A 14,146-nucleotide genomic window follows, 5' to 3' on the forward strand; every position below is an offset into this window, starting at 1 on the left:
TTTGTTACAGTTCTGTTAAGTTGTATACAAATTATAAAGATGAGTCAATTATTTACTAAATTGGCAAGTTTTGCCATTACTGCATATTCTGATAGTTTCTCTTTCCATGCATCTATTTCAGGACATTTGTCAGATTTCCATATGTTGGCCAACACCACTCTGACTGCTGTGGTCATATAACTAAATAGTTCCACTGATGATTTCACAATACAGTAGCTGAAGGAGTCATTCCCAACAGCATAGTTTTGGGGTCCAATGCAAATTTAGGGTGTTTTTTTTACATTTTTTCATTTCGAAATGAACTTTCCTCCCAAACTTTTTGGTCTTTTCACAGGTCCACCATAAATGGAAGAAGATTCCTTAAGGTCTATCACATTTCCAGCAATGTCCATTCATTGCATTATTCATCTTCTGTATATTTTTCAAAGCTATATACCATTGAAAGAACATTTTTGTAGTCATACCTCATGTTACGGCCGCTTCAGGTTACGTGTTTTTGGGTTGCGGACCGCGGGAAACCTGGAAGTACCGGAACGGGTGACTTCTGGGTTTCGCCACTCGCCCATGCGCAGAAGTGCCAAATTGTGCTGGCGCCTGTGCAGACGTAGTGCTTAAGGATGTGAACGCTGTGGGTTGCGGATGTGCCTCAGTCACGGGTTATGTCTGCAACCCGAGGTTACACTGTACCAATTTTCTTTTAGGGCTTAAAGGTAAAGGTAAAGGTACCCCTGCCCTTACGGGCCAGTCTTGACAGACTCTGGGGTTGTGTGCCCATCTCACTTAAGAGGCCAGGGGCCAGCGCTGTCCGGAGACACTTCCGGGTCACGTGGCCAGCGTGACATCGCTGCTCTGGCGAGCCAGAGCCGCACACGGAAACGCCGTTTACCTTCCCGCTGGTAAGCGGTCCCTATTTATCTACTTGCACCCGGAGGTGCTTTCGAACTGCTAGGTTGGCAGGCGCTGGGACCGAGCAGCGGGAGCGCACCCTGCCGCAGGGATTCGAACCGCCGACCTTTCGATCGGCAAGTCCTAGGCGCTGAGGCTTTAACCCACAGCGCCACCTTAACTTGCAGTAAATTTTATTTCTTTATTCATAATTGTTCTCATTGTTCCACTGTGAACTGCTCTTAATTTTTTTGCATCCATTTTGTCATACATTTTGTCATGCTTGTTCGGGCTCGGTGTCATATTTGAGTAATAGTTTATAAATTTTACCCAGAAGGTAGGACTCTGTTATGATGGACTCAGATTCTGTCTTTTCACCAATTTAAATGTTTGTCATACAGTGTTTCTTGAATCTGGATATTAGTTGACAGTATGTAAGCAGTTTCATATTTTTTTCTCCTCTTTCATCTGTTCTTGAAGATGAACCATATCTTGGTACAATATATAGTCATATATTCTATCGGCTCTAATAATAATGTTCCAGTGGTGACATTAACAGTGCAGGTAGGGGCATTTTTGTGATTTTTGTAGTGCAATTCATGATTTTTGTGGTGCAGGCTGTGCCCCTGGGTATGATGTGTGATTTGACGGTGACTTTGGAACCACGTTTTTGGGCCACGGTATGGCCAGGCAGGAGTGGATCCGTGATTTTTGTGGTGGATGCTGTGCCCCTGGACACGATGTGTAATTTGACTGTGAGTATGGGCTGATCTAGTGCAAAAATCATGAGGATCCATGAGGATCCATGTTTTTTAACCATGTTTTTACGCCATTGCGGCACCATGAAACAGTGGATGCGTGATTTTTTTGGTTCTGCCTACAGACTAAGATGTGGTCTACAGTATCATGGTGTTTTTATTTTGCTTCAATATAAAAATCATATGAATTCATGAGGATCCGTGCCTCGGATCCATGTTTTAGTGGTGCTGCAGTGCAGCAAAGTGTTGGATCCACATTTTTTATAGTCCAGTTTGTAGGCGTGCCTTCCAGGTGTGATTTGACACTGCATTTATTGGAGTTATTTATAAAAAAGTGGAGGATCCATGAGGATCCGTGTAGATCCACCTTTTACCCAGACCCCTGGAAATCTCTCACTTTTTTCCCCAGATTTTTTTTTAAGACATCAAAATATCTTCCTTCAAAAATAAGGAAATAACATAAAAATGAAATGGGGGGAAATATCCCAGAAATAACATTAATTGCTTATGGTCTGAAAAAAAAGCTTTTTATTTTTTATTTTATTGAAAGATTAATTACTTCCAATTGTACTGTAACTACACAAGAAAAATGAGTGAAGATGGTGCTGGCAAAATAAATGAAGAAATCTTTTCAAATTTCTATATTCTTCCCATTTCAGTTCCTTCTATGTGGAGCAATGTAAATTTCCCCACTCTGCATCCCTGTATTATAAATTCCAGCCTTGCTGTCCATCAGGTTTCCCCTTCGCAGTATAACCAGGAAAAGAAGGAAAATATATAGGGTACAGAATGGAAAAACAACAACATGGTACTACTGGCACTGGGTCATGATTTTTAATTTTCTTTTGCATTTTTGGCATCTAGAAATGCTGTTAGATTTTGTTGCACACCACCCCAAGAACCCAGAGATTCCAGGAGTTTGAGGCGCTTACCCAGGGTTTGTGTTTCCTTTCAGAATGAGGCACAGCAGAGACGGTGGTGTCTTCATAATCTATGGTTTATTTGCAGATCTATACTACATTGAGAACCAAATAGGGTCTTGTTTCTTTCATAGCCGTAGCCTTGAATTCAAACAGAAATCAAACCTTGCTTTCAAGCCTTGCTCCGACTCTCTCCAGCGTACTTCTAGGTCACATTACTTGAAAAATTCTGGCTTTGGTGGTGGTGGTTGTTGTTGTTCTACACATTTTCTGTCTTGCTCAGAGCCCCCCTTGTTCTCCTAATGACCCATTACCCTGGCTTATATTTTAACACTTCCTGGATCCAGCGGTTAGAAGGATCTCGCATCCAGCCTACTTCCTTCTCCCCAAACTCACAGCAATATTTTGACTTGTCCCGATTCAAAACTCCTGTATGTCAAGATAATCCTTCAAATGATCTTTTTTCCTTTTGCAGATTGCCTATTTAAAGTGTGGGAATGTTCAGGGATGCAGGAGAGGATATATTGTGAGATTATTATCCTTATCCAACTTGTGCTAACAAGTTCCCAAAATATCAGCAGAGTTGATAGACATTCCCCTTTTAAGTTTGCAACGGTAACGTGTGCTCAGGTTCGCTAGAACCTCTATAATAATTACTCTGGTAATTTCCCCTTTATTCCCTCTTAAAATACAAGACACGACACAGTCTTTATAAAAGTATAAAAGAGTTTACTCACATTCTGTTCACAATAGGATCCCAGAAGGCAGAAAGGCTTAAAAAGGTAAAATACATTTAGAATCTATCTTGTAGGAAGGTAGCCCTTTTCTGCTCTCTTGGCTGGGAGCCAAGAGGGCATCTTAGTAGCTTCTTTGAAGGAAGATGGCAGAGAGAGAGATGGCTGCCTGCCCTGTGCTTTTATCATTACCTGCACAGGTGAGACCACACCCACCTCTGGTCACATGCGGAGGAAGTCTGTCCCAGGACGTTTTACCTGCTGGCTGGACAGACATCCCTTCCCATGTTTAAACATGTACACTCTCGGAATGTTGTAATTGACTGCTCCTGTGTTTTACAACCTACATAAAGTTCCTCTTTGTTATTTGGCTTGATCCTGGGCAGCCGCTTCCCAAATGCGAGGTTGATTTTTCTTGCTGCTCTCAGTCCTGACATGATTGCGGAGTCCAGCCAGCCGTGGACTTGGGTAGTGTGTTCCCCAGCAAAATGGATCCTGCCTTCTGGCTCCTTGAGAGGTTTGCTGTAATCGACAAATTGGTAAGGGGTGAAGGCAGCAAAGCCAGCCATGGAATACTTATCCAAGCTCCACTTCTTTATTACGGATGACTGGCATGCAGCCTGGATGTAATCCTTGGGCAGCCGGTGGATAGCGGACAGGTCATCCAGGATGATGCTAATGATGTCATCATGGCTGAGGGCCTGAAAGAAACTGGAGTCGTCACTGTAGACATAGCTAGCCAAGACAACCCCAACGTCGCCAGAAAAGTTTTGACTGACGTAGTAGATGAATCGGGCCGGGCGATCAGTTGTGGACTTCCCACCGCGGATCCCGTCAGCTTCCCAGAACTTCTCGGTGCAAACGAGGAAGACTTTGGTGGCGCTCCTGTAGTGGATGGACCGCAAGGCGTGGCTTTTGTCACGCGACAGGGGCGGCTCAAAATGGATACGCCTCGTGGCCTTGGCGGTGGAGGTGACCACGGCGTAATCGGCTGTCACGCTGCGCAGTGCTTTGTTGGCGGTTTGATAAAAAGCGGTGACGCTCTCATCTGCCTGCTCCATCCTGATCACCCTGGTCCCGAAATGCACCCTTTCTGAAATGCTTCTGTAAATGGCTGTTGGCAGCTGATCAAAGCCTCCTATGATTTGATCAAACCTGCAAAAAACAAAACAAAACAAAACAAAACCGAATGCAGATGAATGGATAGGACAAGCTTCCTCAAACTCGGCCCTCCAGGTGTTTTAGGCCTACAACTCCCATGATCCCTAGCTAGCAGGACCCAGTGGTCAGGGATGATGGGAATTATAGTCTCAAAACTTCTGGAGGGCCGAGTTTGAGGAAGCCTGGGATAGGAGATGGAAGAGCCCTCTTCAGCTGCACTGGGAACTGCTGTTGTGCATTGCTCAGTTGTTGCTCAGTTCAACACAAGCAAAAGAAAGCATTTCTGAACACAGCACAGAGTTAATGTGGAGATGGCCACCAAGTCAGATGACTTTGAAAGAGGATTAGATAAGTTTATGGGAGGTATTCAATGGCTTTTATTAATTGTGGAAACAATGGTACCTTAGTTCTCAGACTTAATCCATTCTGGAAGTCCGTTCCAAAACCAAAACGTTCCAAAACCAGGGCACACTTTGCCAGGGAAAGTAATGAAAAATGGATTAATCCATTCCAGACTTTTAAAAACAACCCCTAAAAGAGCAATTTGACATGAATTTTACTATCTAACGAGACCACTGATCCATAAAATGAAACAATAATCAATGTACTGCCGTTACACAATCAATTAATGAATCAGCATTGAACTGGGTTCCACACAGTCACAAAAACAAAAAAGAGCAACAAAAACTCAAAATAATTAGTAAAAACAGACAGACCTCAGCATAACACTCAAAACGGAAGCGTAACACTCAAAACGGAGCACATTTGGTTTCTGAAAAAAGTTCGCAAACGGGAACACTTACTTCCAGGTTTGCAGTGTTTTGGTTCCAAGTTGTTTGAGTACTAAGGCGTTTGAGAACCAAGGTACCGCTGCATATTATCGAAGAGGATAGCTCAGCTGGTTAGTGTGTGGTGCTGATAATTCTAAGGTTGCAGGTTCAATCCCCTTAAGGGATGGCTGCGCATTCCTGCATTGCAGGGGGTTGGACTAGATGATCTGCAGGGTCTCTGCCAACTCTGCAATCTATGATTCTATGCATGCTGGGGATCACAAGTGGGGAGAGTGGCTATTGAGCTTAGGTCTGGCTTGCAGGCTTCCCATAGGCCTCTGGTCTAGATGGAACTTTCGCAAGAGCCAGCTGGACTCTTACATCTTTATGTTGACTTTGTTGTAGGGAGGGGGAGCATATTTTATCTATCATCTATCTATCTATCATCTATCTATCTATCATCTATCTATCTATCTATCTATCTATCTATCATCATCATCTATCATCTATCATCTATCATCAATTTGATTTATAAAGCAACCATTATTCAAAGATCCCAGGGTGGTGTACAACATTAAGAACAAAATAATAAAATGCAGAGCATAATACGGGACTGCATGATAAAATAATCATAATAATAGTCTGCCCACCCCTTTAACAGGTCATCAATTTAATGGCTGAAGGCCTGAATAAAGAGGAATGTTTGGTGCCTAAAGATATGTAATAATGGCCACAGGCATAGCCAGGAGTTTTGTTGGGGGTGGGGCAGGGCTTTTGTTGGCGTGGGGAGGCAGAACCTCAGCTTGCTATACATTTTTATAGATTTTTATTTATGTGGGGGTGCTGCCCCCTGCCCCCCTTAGCTACACCCATGATAATGGCACCAGGAGAGCATTCCACAGACGGGGAGCCTGTTCTTGTGTTGCCATCCTCCGAACCTCTTCGGGGGACGTAGAGAAAGGTCTCGGATTACAAGCTCAGGGTCCTGGGTCAGTTCGTATGGGGAGAGGCATTCCTAAGGTATTGCGGTCCCGAGACGTTCCTACAGTCCTAGTTTTAGAAATGAACCAAAAGGCTACCTAGTCTGAAGAAGAGCAGATTACAGTGGTACCTTGGGTTACATACGCTTCAGGTTACAGACTCCGCTAACCCAGAAATAGTGCTTCAGGTTAAGAACTTTGCTTCAGGATGAGAACAGAAATCATGCTCCGGCGGCGCGGTGGCAGCAGGAGGCTCCATTAGCTAAAGTGGTCTTCAGGTTAAGAACAGTTTCAGGTTAGGAACAGACCTCCAGAACGAATTAAGTACTTAACCCGAGGTACCACTGTATTTACTTCAGCAAGAATAGGTAAAGGGCAAAGGGACCCCTGACCATTAGGTCCAGTCGTGACTGACTCTGGCGTTGTAGCGCTCATCTCGCTTTATTGGCTGAGGGAGCCGGCGTCCAGCTTCCGGGTCATGTGGCTAACATGACTAAACCGCTTCTGGCGAACCAGAGCAGCGCACGGAAACGCCATTTACCTTCCTGCCAGAGTGGTACCTATTTATCTACTTGCACTGCATTCTTTCGAACTGCTAGGTTGGCAGGAGCAGGGAGTGAGCAACTGGAGCTCACCCCGTCGCAGGGATTCGAACCGCCGACCTTCTGATCGGCAAGTCCTAGGCTCTGTGGTTTAACCCACAGCACCACCCATGTCCCTTTCAGCAAGAATAAATCCTCCCTATTTCCTTGCAATGTGTATTTCCGCTTACCTCCTTCCAAAAGAGAAGATCATTTCACCTCTCATACTTTCAATGAATGACTCGAAATAGCCAGCATCTTCACTGAGCAAGTCCCCAATCATTTCGACAGCTCCATGACTCAGATTTGCTATTTCAGTTAAATATTCCTGTTATGGGAAGGGGAGGGGGGAATAACCACCTTTAAGGACGGCACTCAACAAAGACACTTAAGCAAACACACCACCAAGCAACAACTGAATTTGGAATCTAGTACACGAGACATCCTGAGGTTCTCAGGCTTTGGGATTTGACTCTTCTGGAAAGCAAGGAATTGGATTCTGCAAAAAGTAGCAGTGCACTCCTCTATATATCTATCTCACTGAGTTCAATGAGGCTTACTTTCAGTCCCAGGTAAGTAAACATAGCCTTAGGGCAGGCATAGGCAAACTCGCCCCTCCAGATGTTTTGGGACTACAACTCCCATCATCCCTAGCTAACAGGACCAGTGTTCAGGAATGATGGGAATTGTAGTCTCAAAACATCTGGAGGGGCGAGTTTGCCTATGCCTGCCTTAGGGCTCATCCACCATTCTGTTTGTCCTGAAATTCCTAGGCACAGTTCTCAGAGGTCTGCTTCTTTCCCCAGGGGAAACCTATTCTTTAGCACAGTGGTTTTCAGCCAGTGTACCACGGGCAACACTGGCCTCCATCCAGGACAGGGATAGACTAACTTCTGCTGTCTATACTCTGGTAACCTCAAGGTTAGATTACTGCAACACGTTGTGCATGGGGCTGCCTCTGAAGACAGTTGGGAAAATTTTGCTGGTGCAAAATTTGGCAACCAGGTTGCTCACCAGGGCGAGACAGTTTGAGCATAGTGTACTTTATCCTGGCCTGACTGCACTGGCTGCCCATGAGTTTCTGGGTCCAGTTCAAAGTGCTGGCTCTGACCTATAAAACCTTAAACGGCTCAGGACTGCAAAGGGTCAAGGGCTGCCTCTCCCCATATGAACCAACCTGGACCCTGCAATGATCACCTGAGGCCCTTCTTCATGTGCCCCCGCTCCGCAGGATATCTAGGTGGGATACCTAGGAAGCTGGGTAACTACTATAGGCTTGTGTAATATTCTAATAATATAACAGAAGTGCGCCAATTAAGTTTTTACTGAAACTTTGCACATCGCAAGTTTGGGGTATTGCTTTAGCTAGTTTTGTTAACTGATTGGGTTTTATTGTGCTAGCCAAAGGCCATGGTAACATCCAAAGAAAGAAAAGAAAAGAAAAGAAAAGAAAAGAAAAGAAAAGAAAAGAAAAGGGGGGGATCATTCTTTTTTACCTTGGTTGAGAAGGTGTCATATTTATCTAGCACGTAGCTACAGTTTGTCCTCTTCAGCTCTTCTTCAACCTGGGATGACCATAAAGAAAAAGTCAGAATGCATTTCATAGTTTACCTACATTGGTTCTCAGTACGTTTCTGCTCACAATTTGAAGTGTTGGTGCTGACCTTTAAAGCCCCTAAATGGCCTCAGCCCAGTATACCTGAAGGAGCGCCTCCACCCCCATCGTTCTGCCCGGACACTGAGGTCCAGCGCCGAGGGCCTTCTGGCGATTCCCTCACTGCGAGAAGTGAAGTTACAGGTAACCAGGCAGAGGGCCTTCTCAGTAGTGACGCCCGCCCTGTCGAATGCCCTCCCACCAGATGTCAAGGAAATACACTCTCTATCTGACTTTTAGAAGACATCTGAAGGCAGCCCCGTTCAGGGAAGTTTTTAATATCTGATGTTTTATCATGTTTTTAATATTCTGTTGGGAGCCGCCCAGAGTGTCTGGGGAGGCCTGGCCAGATGGGCAGGATATAAGTAACAGATGATGACGACGATGATTACTACAATGTGATATGCTGCCTGAGGAGGTGCTTTCTTTTATCCGTCCCAAATTCTCTAACCTTCAGCTTAAATGGATGCCCCCAAGTTCTAGTGTTATGAAAAAGGGAGAAAAAAACCCATCCACTTTCTGTATACCATGCATAATATTTAGCATCACATAATCTTAAATGGGACGCGGGTGGCGCTGTGGGTTAAACCACAGATCCTAGGACTTGCCGATCAGAAGGTCAGCGGTTCGAATCCCCACGACGGGGTGAGCTCCCATTGCTCGGTCCTGCTCCTGCCAACCTAGCAGTTCGAAAGCACGTCCAAGTGCAAGTAGATAAATAGTAGATAAATACCTTCCAGCGAGAAGGTAAATGGCATTTCTGTGCGCTGCTCTGGTTCGCCAGAAGCGGCTTAGTCATCCTGGCCACATGACCCGGAAGCTGTACGCCGGCTCCCTCGGCCAATAAAGCGAGATGAGTCAGCCACGACTGGACCTAATGGTCAGGGGTCCCTTTATCTTTTAATCTTAAATATCCTTTGCCTCCACTTTGTAAAAATATGTATCCCCCAATATAGTAACCTTCCCTCATAGAGGAGTTGCTCCAGTCGCTTGGTTGTTTTACCTTTCCCAACTCTACAATATATTTTAGGAGGGTGGTTTGGCTAGACGGGCTTTTGGTTCTTTCCACCTTGCGGTGTTAATATTTGGAACAGGACACAGAAGGTTTTGCCAATTAAAAGAAGCAGAAAAAGCATCCCAACCTGACGGAGGGACTCCGCATACAGCTGACCAGCGGTTTTGCCTTCTTCCGAGGGATCCACAGTGTAATTCAAGAGGCTGGGGTTCCTCTTGACCTCCCCGACTCGCTTCCTGATGTTGTCAATCAAATACCAGGCATTCTCATCCTCTGGAAAGAATTCCGTCAGACTCAGGCCAAACTTTCTGACATATTCGCGGACGATCCTGGGCATGAGAAGGGGACAGTGCAGAGTCAAAAGAGTGGAATTTGCTCTTCCAAGAGGCAGTTTTGCCCACCCACTTGGATGTCTTTAAAAGAGTGTTAGATCAACATATGGAGGACAAGGCTAGCAATTGCTACTGGCCATGATGGATATGCTGTGCTTTCACAGTCAGAAGCAGAGATGATTATTATGTTATTATTATTTACTAGGTTAATATACAGCCGTACCTTGGAAGTCGAATGGAATCCATTCCTGATGTCTGTTTGACTTCCAAAATGTTCGGAAACCAAAGTGCGGCTTCTGATTGGCTGCAGGAAGGCCCTGCAGCCAACCAGAAGCCGTGCCAAATGGTAGGCTTCCGAAAATCGTTCGAAAACTAGAACACTCACTTCCGGGTTTCGACTGTCCCGCTCTTCATCTTAGAGCGGTTCACAAGATAAAAGCACATATAATTAGTCAAAACAGGCGCACACAAGCAGATTTCAAAGGCTGCAGAATATTAATCACCCACCCGCCACCATATATATATATATATATATATATGATCACATATAAAAAAATGTTTAGGGTTACTCTCATTTTCCTACTCGTATTGAAATACTGCCTCTCAGTGAGGCCAAACTTTGATTCACAAAATGTTTAGGGCTATGTGTCCCCCTGCACACCCCCAGAAAAAAGCACTGTATATAATGAATATATAAACAGACTGGGGGTGGGAGAGATAGCAAAAAAGGTTTGGTAAGCCCTGTGCACAGCATTTCCTAAACACCTAGTTGTAGTAGTAGTAGTAATTATTATTATTATTATATTACCACACCCATCTGACTGGGTTGCCCCAGCAGCTTCCTATTGCCCAGCGCTTACAAATAGTCAGTATCTCTCGACTTTATCTTCTTCACAGGTGCATCGTGGGGCAAAAGGGAGGTGAGCTATGTTTGCCACCCTGGGGAAGGGAGGAATAATGGGTTTTCCCAGAAGAGGTCCTGCCTCCTCCTCCTCCTCCTCCTCCTCCTCCTCCTCCCATCAGCTCTGTCCCGTTCACATAAAACAAACTGCGTAGGCCTCACAGCCAAGATTTTCTCCAACTAGAGGGCCACATCCAAGAAGTCATACATTGTCTTCAACTCCGCATACACTTTTTTCCTCGTGGCAACAGGCCAACAGCTCTTTTGTCTCCCACACAGCCAAGCGCAATAGGACACGTGTCCGTGGAAAGAGCCATCACGGATGAGCAAGGCGGGATTTATGCGTGCTCAGCAGATGAAGTGATAGGCATGTGGTAACCTCCCGTCTCACCTGTGTACCTGAGGCAAACGCATGGGCCCCAGATCTGCATACCAGCCTTCTTGCTCATTTCGAAACGTCTCCACTCGTCCCCCCACGCGGTCGCTGGCTTCAAGAACTGTCACCTGAAGGCAAACAGGACAGCTACTGCTGTATCAATCCAGCTACTGCTTCATGCTACAATAGCCTGCCTCGATTTCCAATTCTTGAGGGCAGTTGAGTGACTTACCCAGCATCCATCTGATAAATCAGCATGGCCACAGGGGTTTCTCCATTTCTCAGGGCTAATTTACAAGGGACTGATGTTCAATTTCAACCCTCCGGTGTTTGTGGATTCGCCTTCCTTGGAGGTTTTTAAGCAGAGATTGGATGGCTCTCTGTCATGGATGTTTTGGCTGAGACTCTTGCATTGAGGGGGACTGGACTTGAAGACCCACAGTGTCCCTTCCAACTCTACGATTCTATGATTCTGATTTCACCTGTTGCTCCTGTCATGGGCCAGGAGTCGGCTTCACCTGCTGAGCAGCAGCGTGAAGGAGCAGAAGGCAGAATGACTCCACTTGCTGCTGAGTAGCCTTCTTGCTCCTGAGGAAAACCAGATGGCTCCAGCTTTCTTAAGCAGATTTCTAGCCTCAGTCAGTTGCTAGAAACAACACTTGTCATTCCTGGTCAGACCTTGCTGCTTCTTGCTTCTCGTGACCTTGGACCTTCTGCTTTCTTGATCACCGGATCATCTGACTACGTGAACTGAGATACTCCTGACTGGACTGAACCTTGCATACAGCCTCTGCCTCCAGGCAAGTACCCCCCTGAGACTGGTTGGCTGGCTTCTCCTTCTACTGAGCTCTGCTGTGGTTGGCAGCACACAACTACAACAGCTCCTTACGCCTCCCCACCTATTTCCCCAACTACCAGATGAGGTCTGTGCCATGTTAAATGGCTGCCCTTGTGAGATCTGCTGCGGCCAAAATACCAAACCTTAACCCCTACTTCCCCAATCGGACTCTTTGTGAGAAGAAAAGGGGAATGCTGTGTGGAGTGTGGAATAACACTTCCTTTGATGCAACACCTAACCTACCTGCAAAGTAAAATAATGAATACTCAGCAAAGAGCCACAGTGGTTTAAACTCCCTGCAGAATTTGTGCAAACAAATCAATACACAGGTCCCTAGGGGGCAACCTCAGAAGCAGAGAACCAGTGAGGACTAAAGGACCCCTTACCTGGTGTCCAGCTTCTGTGAGAGTGTAGGCAGCGCTGAGGCCTGCCATGCCTGCTCCCACGATCAGCACATGTCTTGGGTGCAATGCTTTGCCCAGTCCGTTCTTGGCTATGTCTAGATAATTCTCATACTCAGCCTCCTGGAAGCACCTTTTCAGCAGACTAGAATCATCTGTGTAGCAGCTTCGCAGGGCGGAAAAGAATAGCAATGCCGAAAGAACTGGAATGCAAAATACACAAATGGATAGAATAAATATATTTGTCTGCATGTTCCTGTTTGTCCACATTCTGCCATCCACGCTCAATCTATGTCCCTTTGGTTAGAGGCACAAGTGCTCTTGGAAAGCAGTTTGTAGAAATGGCAGGAGGGAAGAGTGCTCTTATGCTTGCACCTGGGTGGCTGCTGGGGGGAAGAAGAAGAAGAAGTTTGGATTTGATATCCCGCTTTATCACTACCTGAAGGAGTCTCCAAGCGGCTAACATTCTCCTTTCCCTTCCTCCCCCACAACAAACACTCTGTGAGGTGAGTGGGGCTGAGAGACTTCAGAGAAGTGTGACTGGCCCAAGGTCACCCAGCAGCTGCATGCGGAGGAGCGGAGACACGAACCCAGTTCCCCAGATTATGAGACTACTGCTGTTAACCACTACACCACACCGGCTGGGCTAGATGGGGCATTGGCTTGATCCAGCAAGCTCTTCTGATGTTCTTAGCTGTTTTCAAGCCTCTCCCAAGACTGGCCAAGTGGGAAGTGTACGTAGCAGAAGAAACACATTCAACGGTCAAGTGGTTGAACCTTGGGCGCGTTAGCTGCAAACTGCCTACCAGTTATATATTACAACAGGAGAAATGAATTGGTGCTGTCAGATAAGATTTAGCAATGGCATGGGAAGAGGTTTCAAAACAAAATTGGAGTGTCCTCAAAATTCTGACAGGGGCAGTGCTTGAATCCTGATTGCTTTTCCCCAAGTAGTTGTTTCTCCCCAGTTAAGATTCTGCTTTAAATGACATGACATATTTAGCACTACCTATTTAGCTCACACCTGATGTTTGTTAAAACAAAAGCCAAACTGTGGTGGTGGTGGTGGTGATAATAATAATAATAATAATAATAATAATAATAATAATAATAATAATAATAAAATATCTGAGTGGCTTCCAACAGATAAAACAACATAACAAAACACAAACATTAAAAAATTCTCCATACAGGGCTGCCTTCAGATGTCTTCTCAAAGTTGTTTAGTTCTTTATCACCTTGACATCTGATGGGAGAGTGTTCCACAGGGTGGGCGCCACCACCAAGAAGGCCCTCTGCCTGGTTCCCTGCAGTGAGGGAACCACCAGAAGGCCCTTGAAGCTGGACTCTGTATCTGGGCTGAGTGATGGGGGTGGAGACGCTCTTTCAGGTATACTGGGCCGAGGCCATTTAGGGCTTTAAAGGTCCGCACAGAATTGTGCTTGAACAACACTGGGAGCCAATGTAGATCCTTTAGGACCGGTGTTATATGGTCCAGGTGGCTGCTCCCAGTCACCTGTGTAGCTGCTACATTTGGGATTAGTTGTAGTTTCTGAGTTGCCTTCAAACATAGCCCCATGTAGAGCGTATTGCAGTAGTCCATGTGGAAGATAACCAGGGCATGTACCATTCTGGTGAGACAGTGCACAGGCAGGTAGGGTCTCAGCTGTCATACCAGATGGAGCTGGTAGACAACCGCCCTGGACACAGAATTGACCTGTGCCTCCATGGACTGCTGTGAGTCCAAAATGGCCCCCAGGCTGCACGCCTGGTCCTTCAGGGGCACAGTTACCCCATTCAGGACCAGGGAGTCCTCCACACTGTCTCCCCTGCCATCCAG

General features: G+C 45.8%; 1 protein-coding gene and 1 long non-coding RNA gene across 2 annotated transcripts in view; both read right to left on the minus strand.

Annotated features, from left to right (window-relative positions):
- Window positions 1–290: 290 nt before the first annotated feature.
- On the minus strand, window positions 291–1,187 carry LOC310838282. Its single transcript, XR_014560887.1, has 2 exons — window positions 1,062–1,187; window positions 291–703 (listed from the first exon to the last, which is right to left on the minus strand). It is a non-coding gene; the product is annotated as an uncharacterized lncRNA (long non-coding RNA).
- A 2,341-nt stretch (window positions 1,188–3,528) lies between these two features.
- LOC310837560 (L-amino-acid oxidase-like) overlaps window positions 3,529–14,146 on the minus strand; it is a 28,445-nt gene continuing 17,827 nt past the window's right edge. Inside the window, exons 2-7 of the mRNA XM_083724348.1 lie at window positions 12,292–12,509; window positions 11,083–11,195; window positions 9,586–9,787; window positions 8,286–8,354; window positions 6,981–7,117; window positions 3,529–4,452 (exon numbers count right to left, since the gene is read on the minus strand). Of these exons, the coding sequence (XP_083580474.1) occupies window positions 3,552–4,452; window positions 6,981–7,117; window positions 8,286–8,354; window positions 9,586–9,787; window positions 11,083–11,195; window positions 12,292–12,509 (1,640 nt within the window). The 3' untranslated portion in view covers window positions 3,529–3,551. The remainder of the gene's footprint in view (window positions 4,453–6,980; window positions 7,118–8,285; window positions 8,355–9,585; window positions 9,788–11,082; window positions 11,196–12,291; window positions 12,510–14,146) is intronic.

This window comes from Podarcis gaigeae, assembly GCF_964106915.1.
Source record: "Podarcis gaigeae genome assembly, chromosome: 2".
NCBI classification, from domain to species: Eukaryota; Metazoa; Chordata; class Lepidosauria; order Squamata; family Lacertidae; genus Podarcis; species Podarcis gaigeae.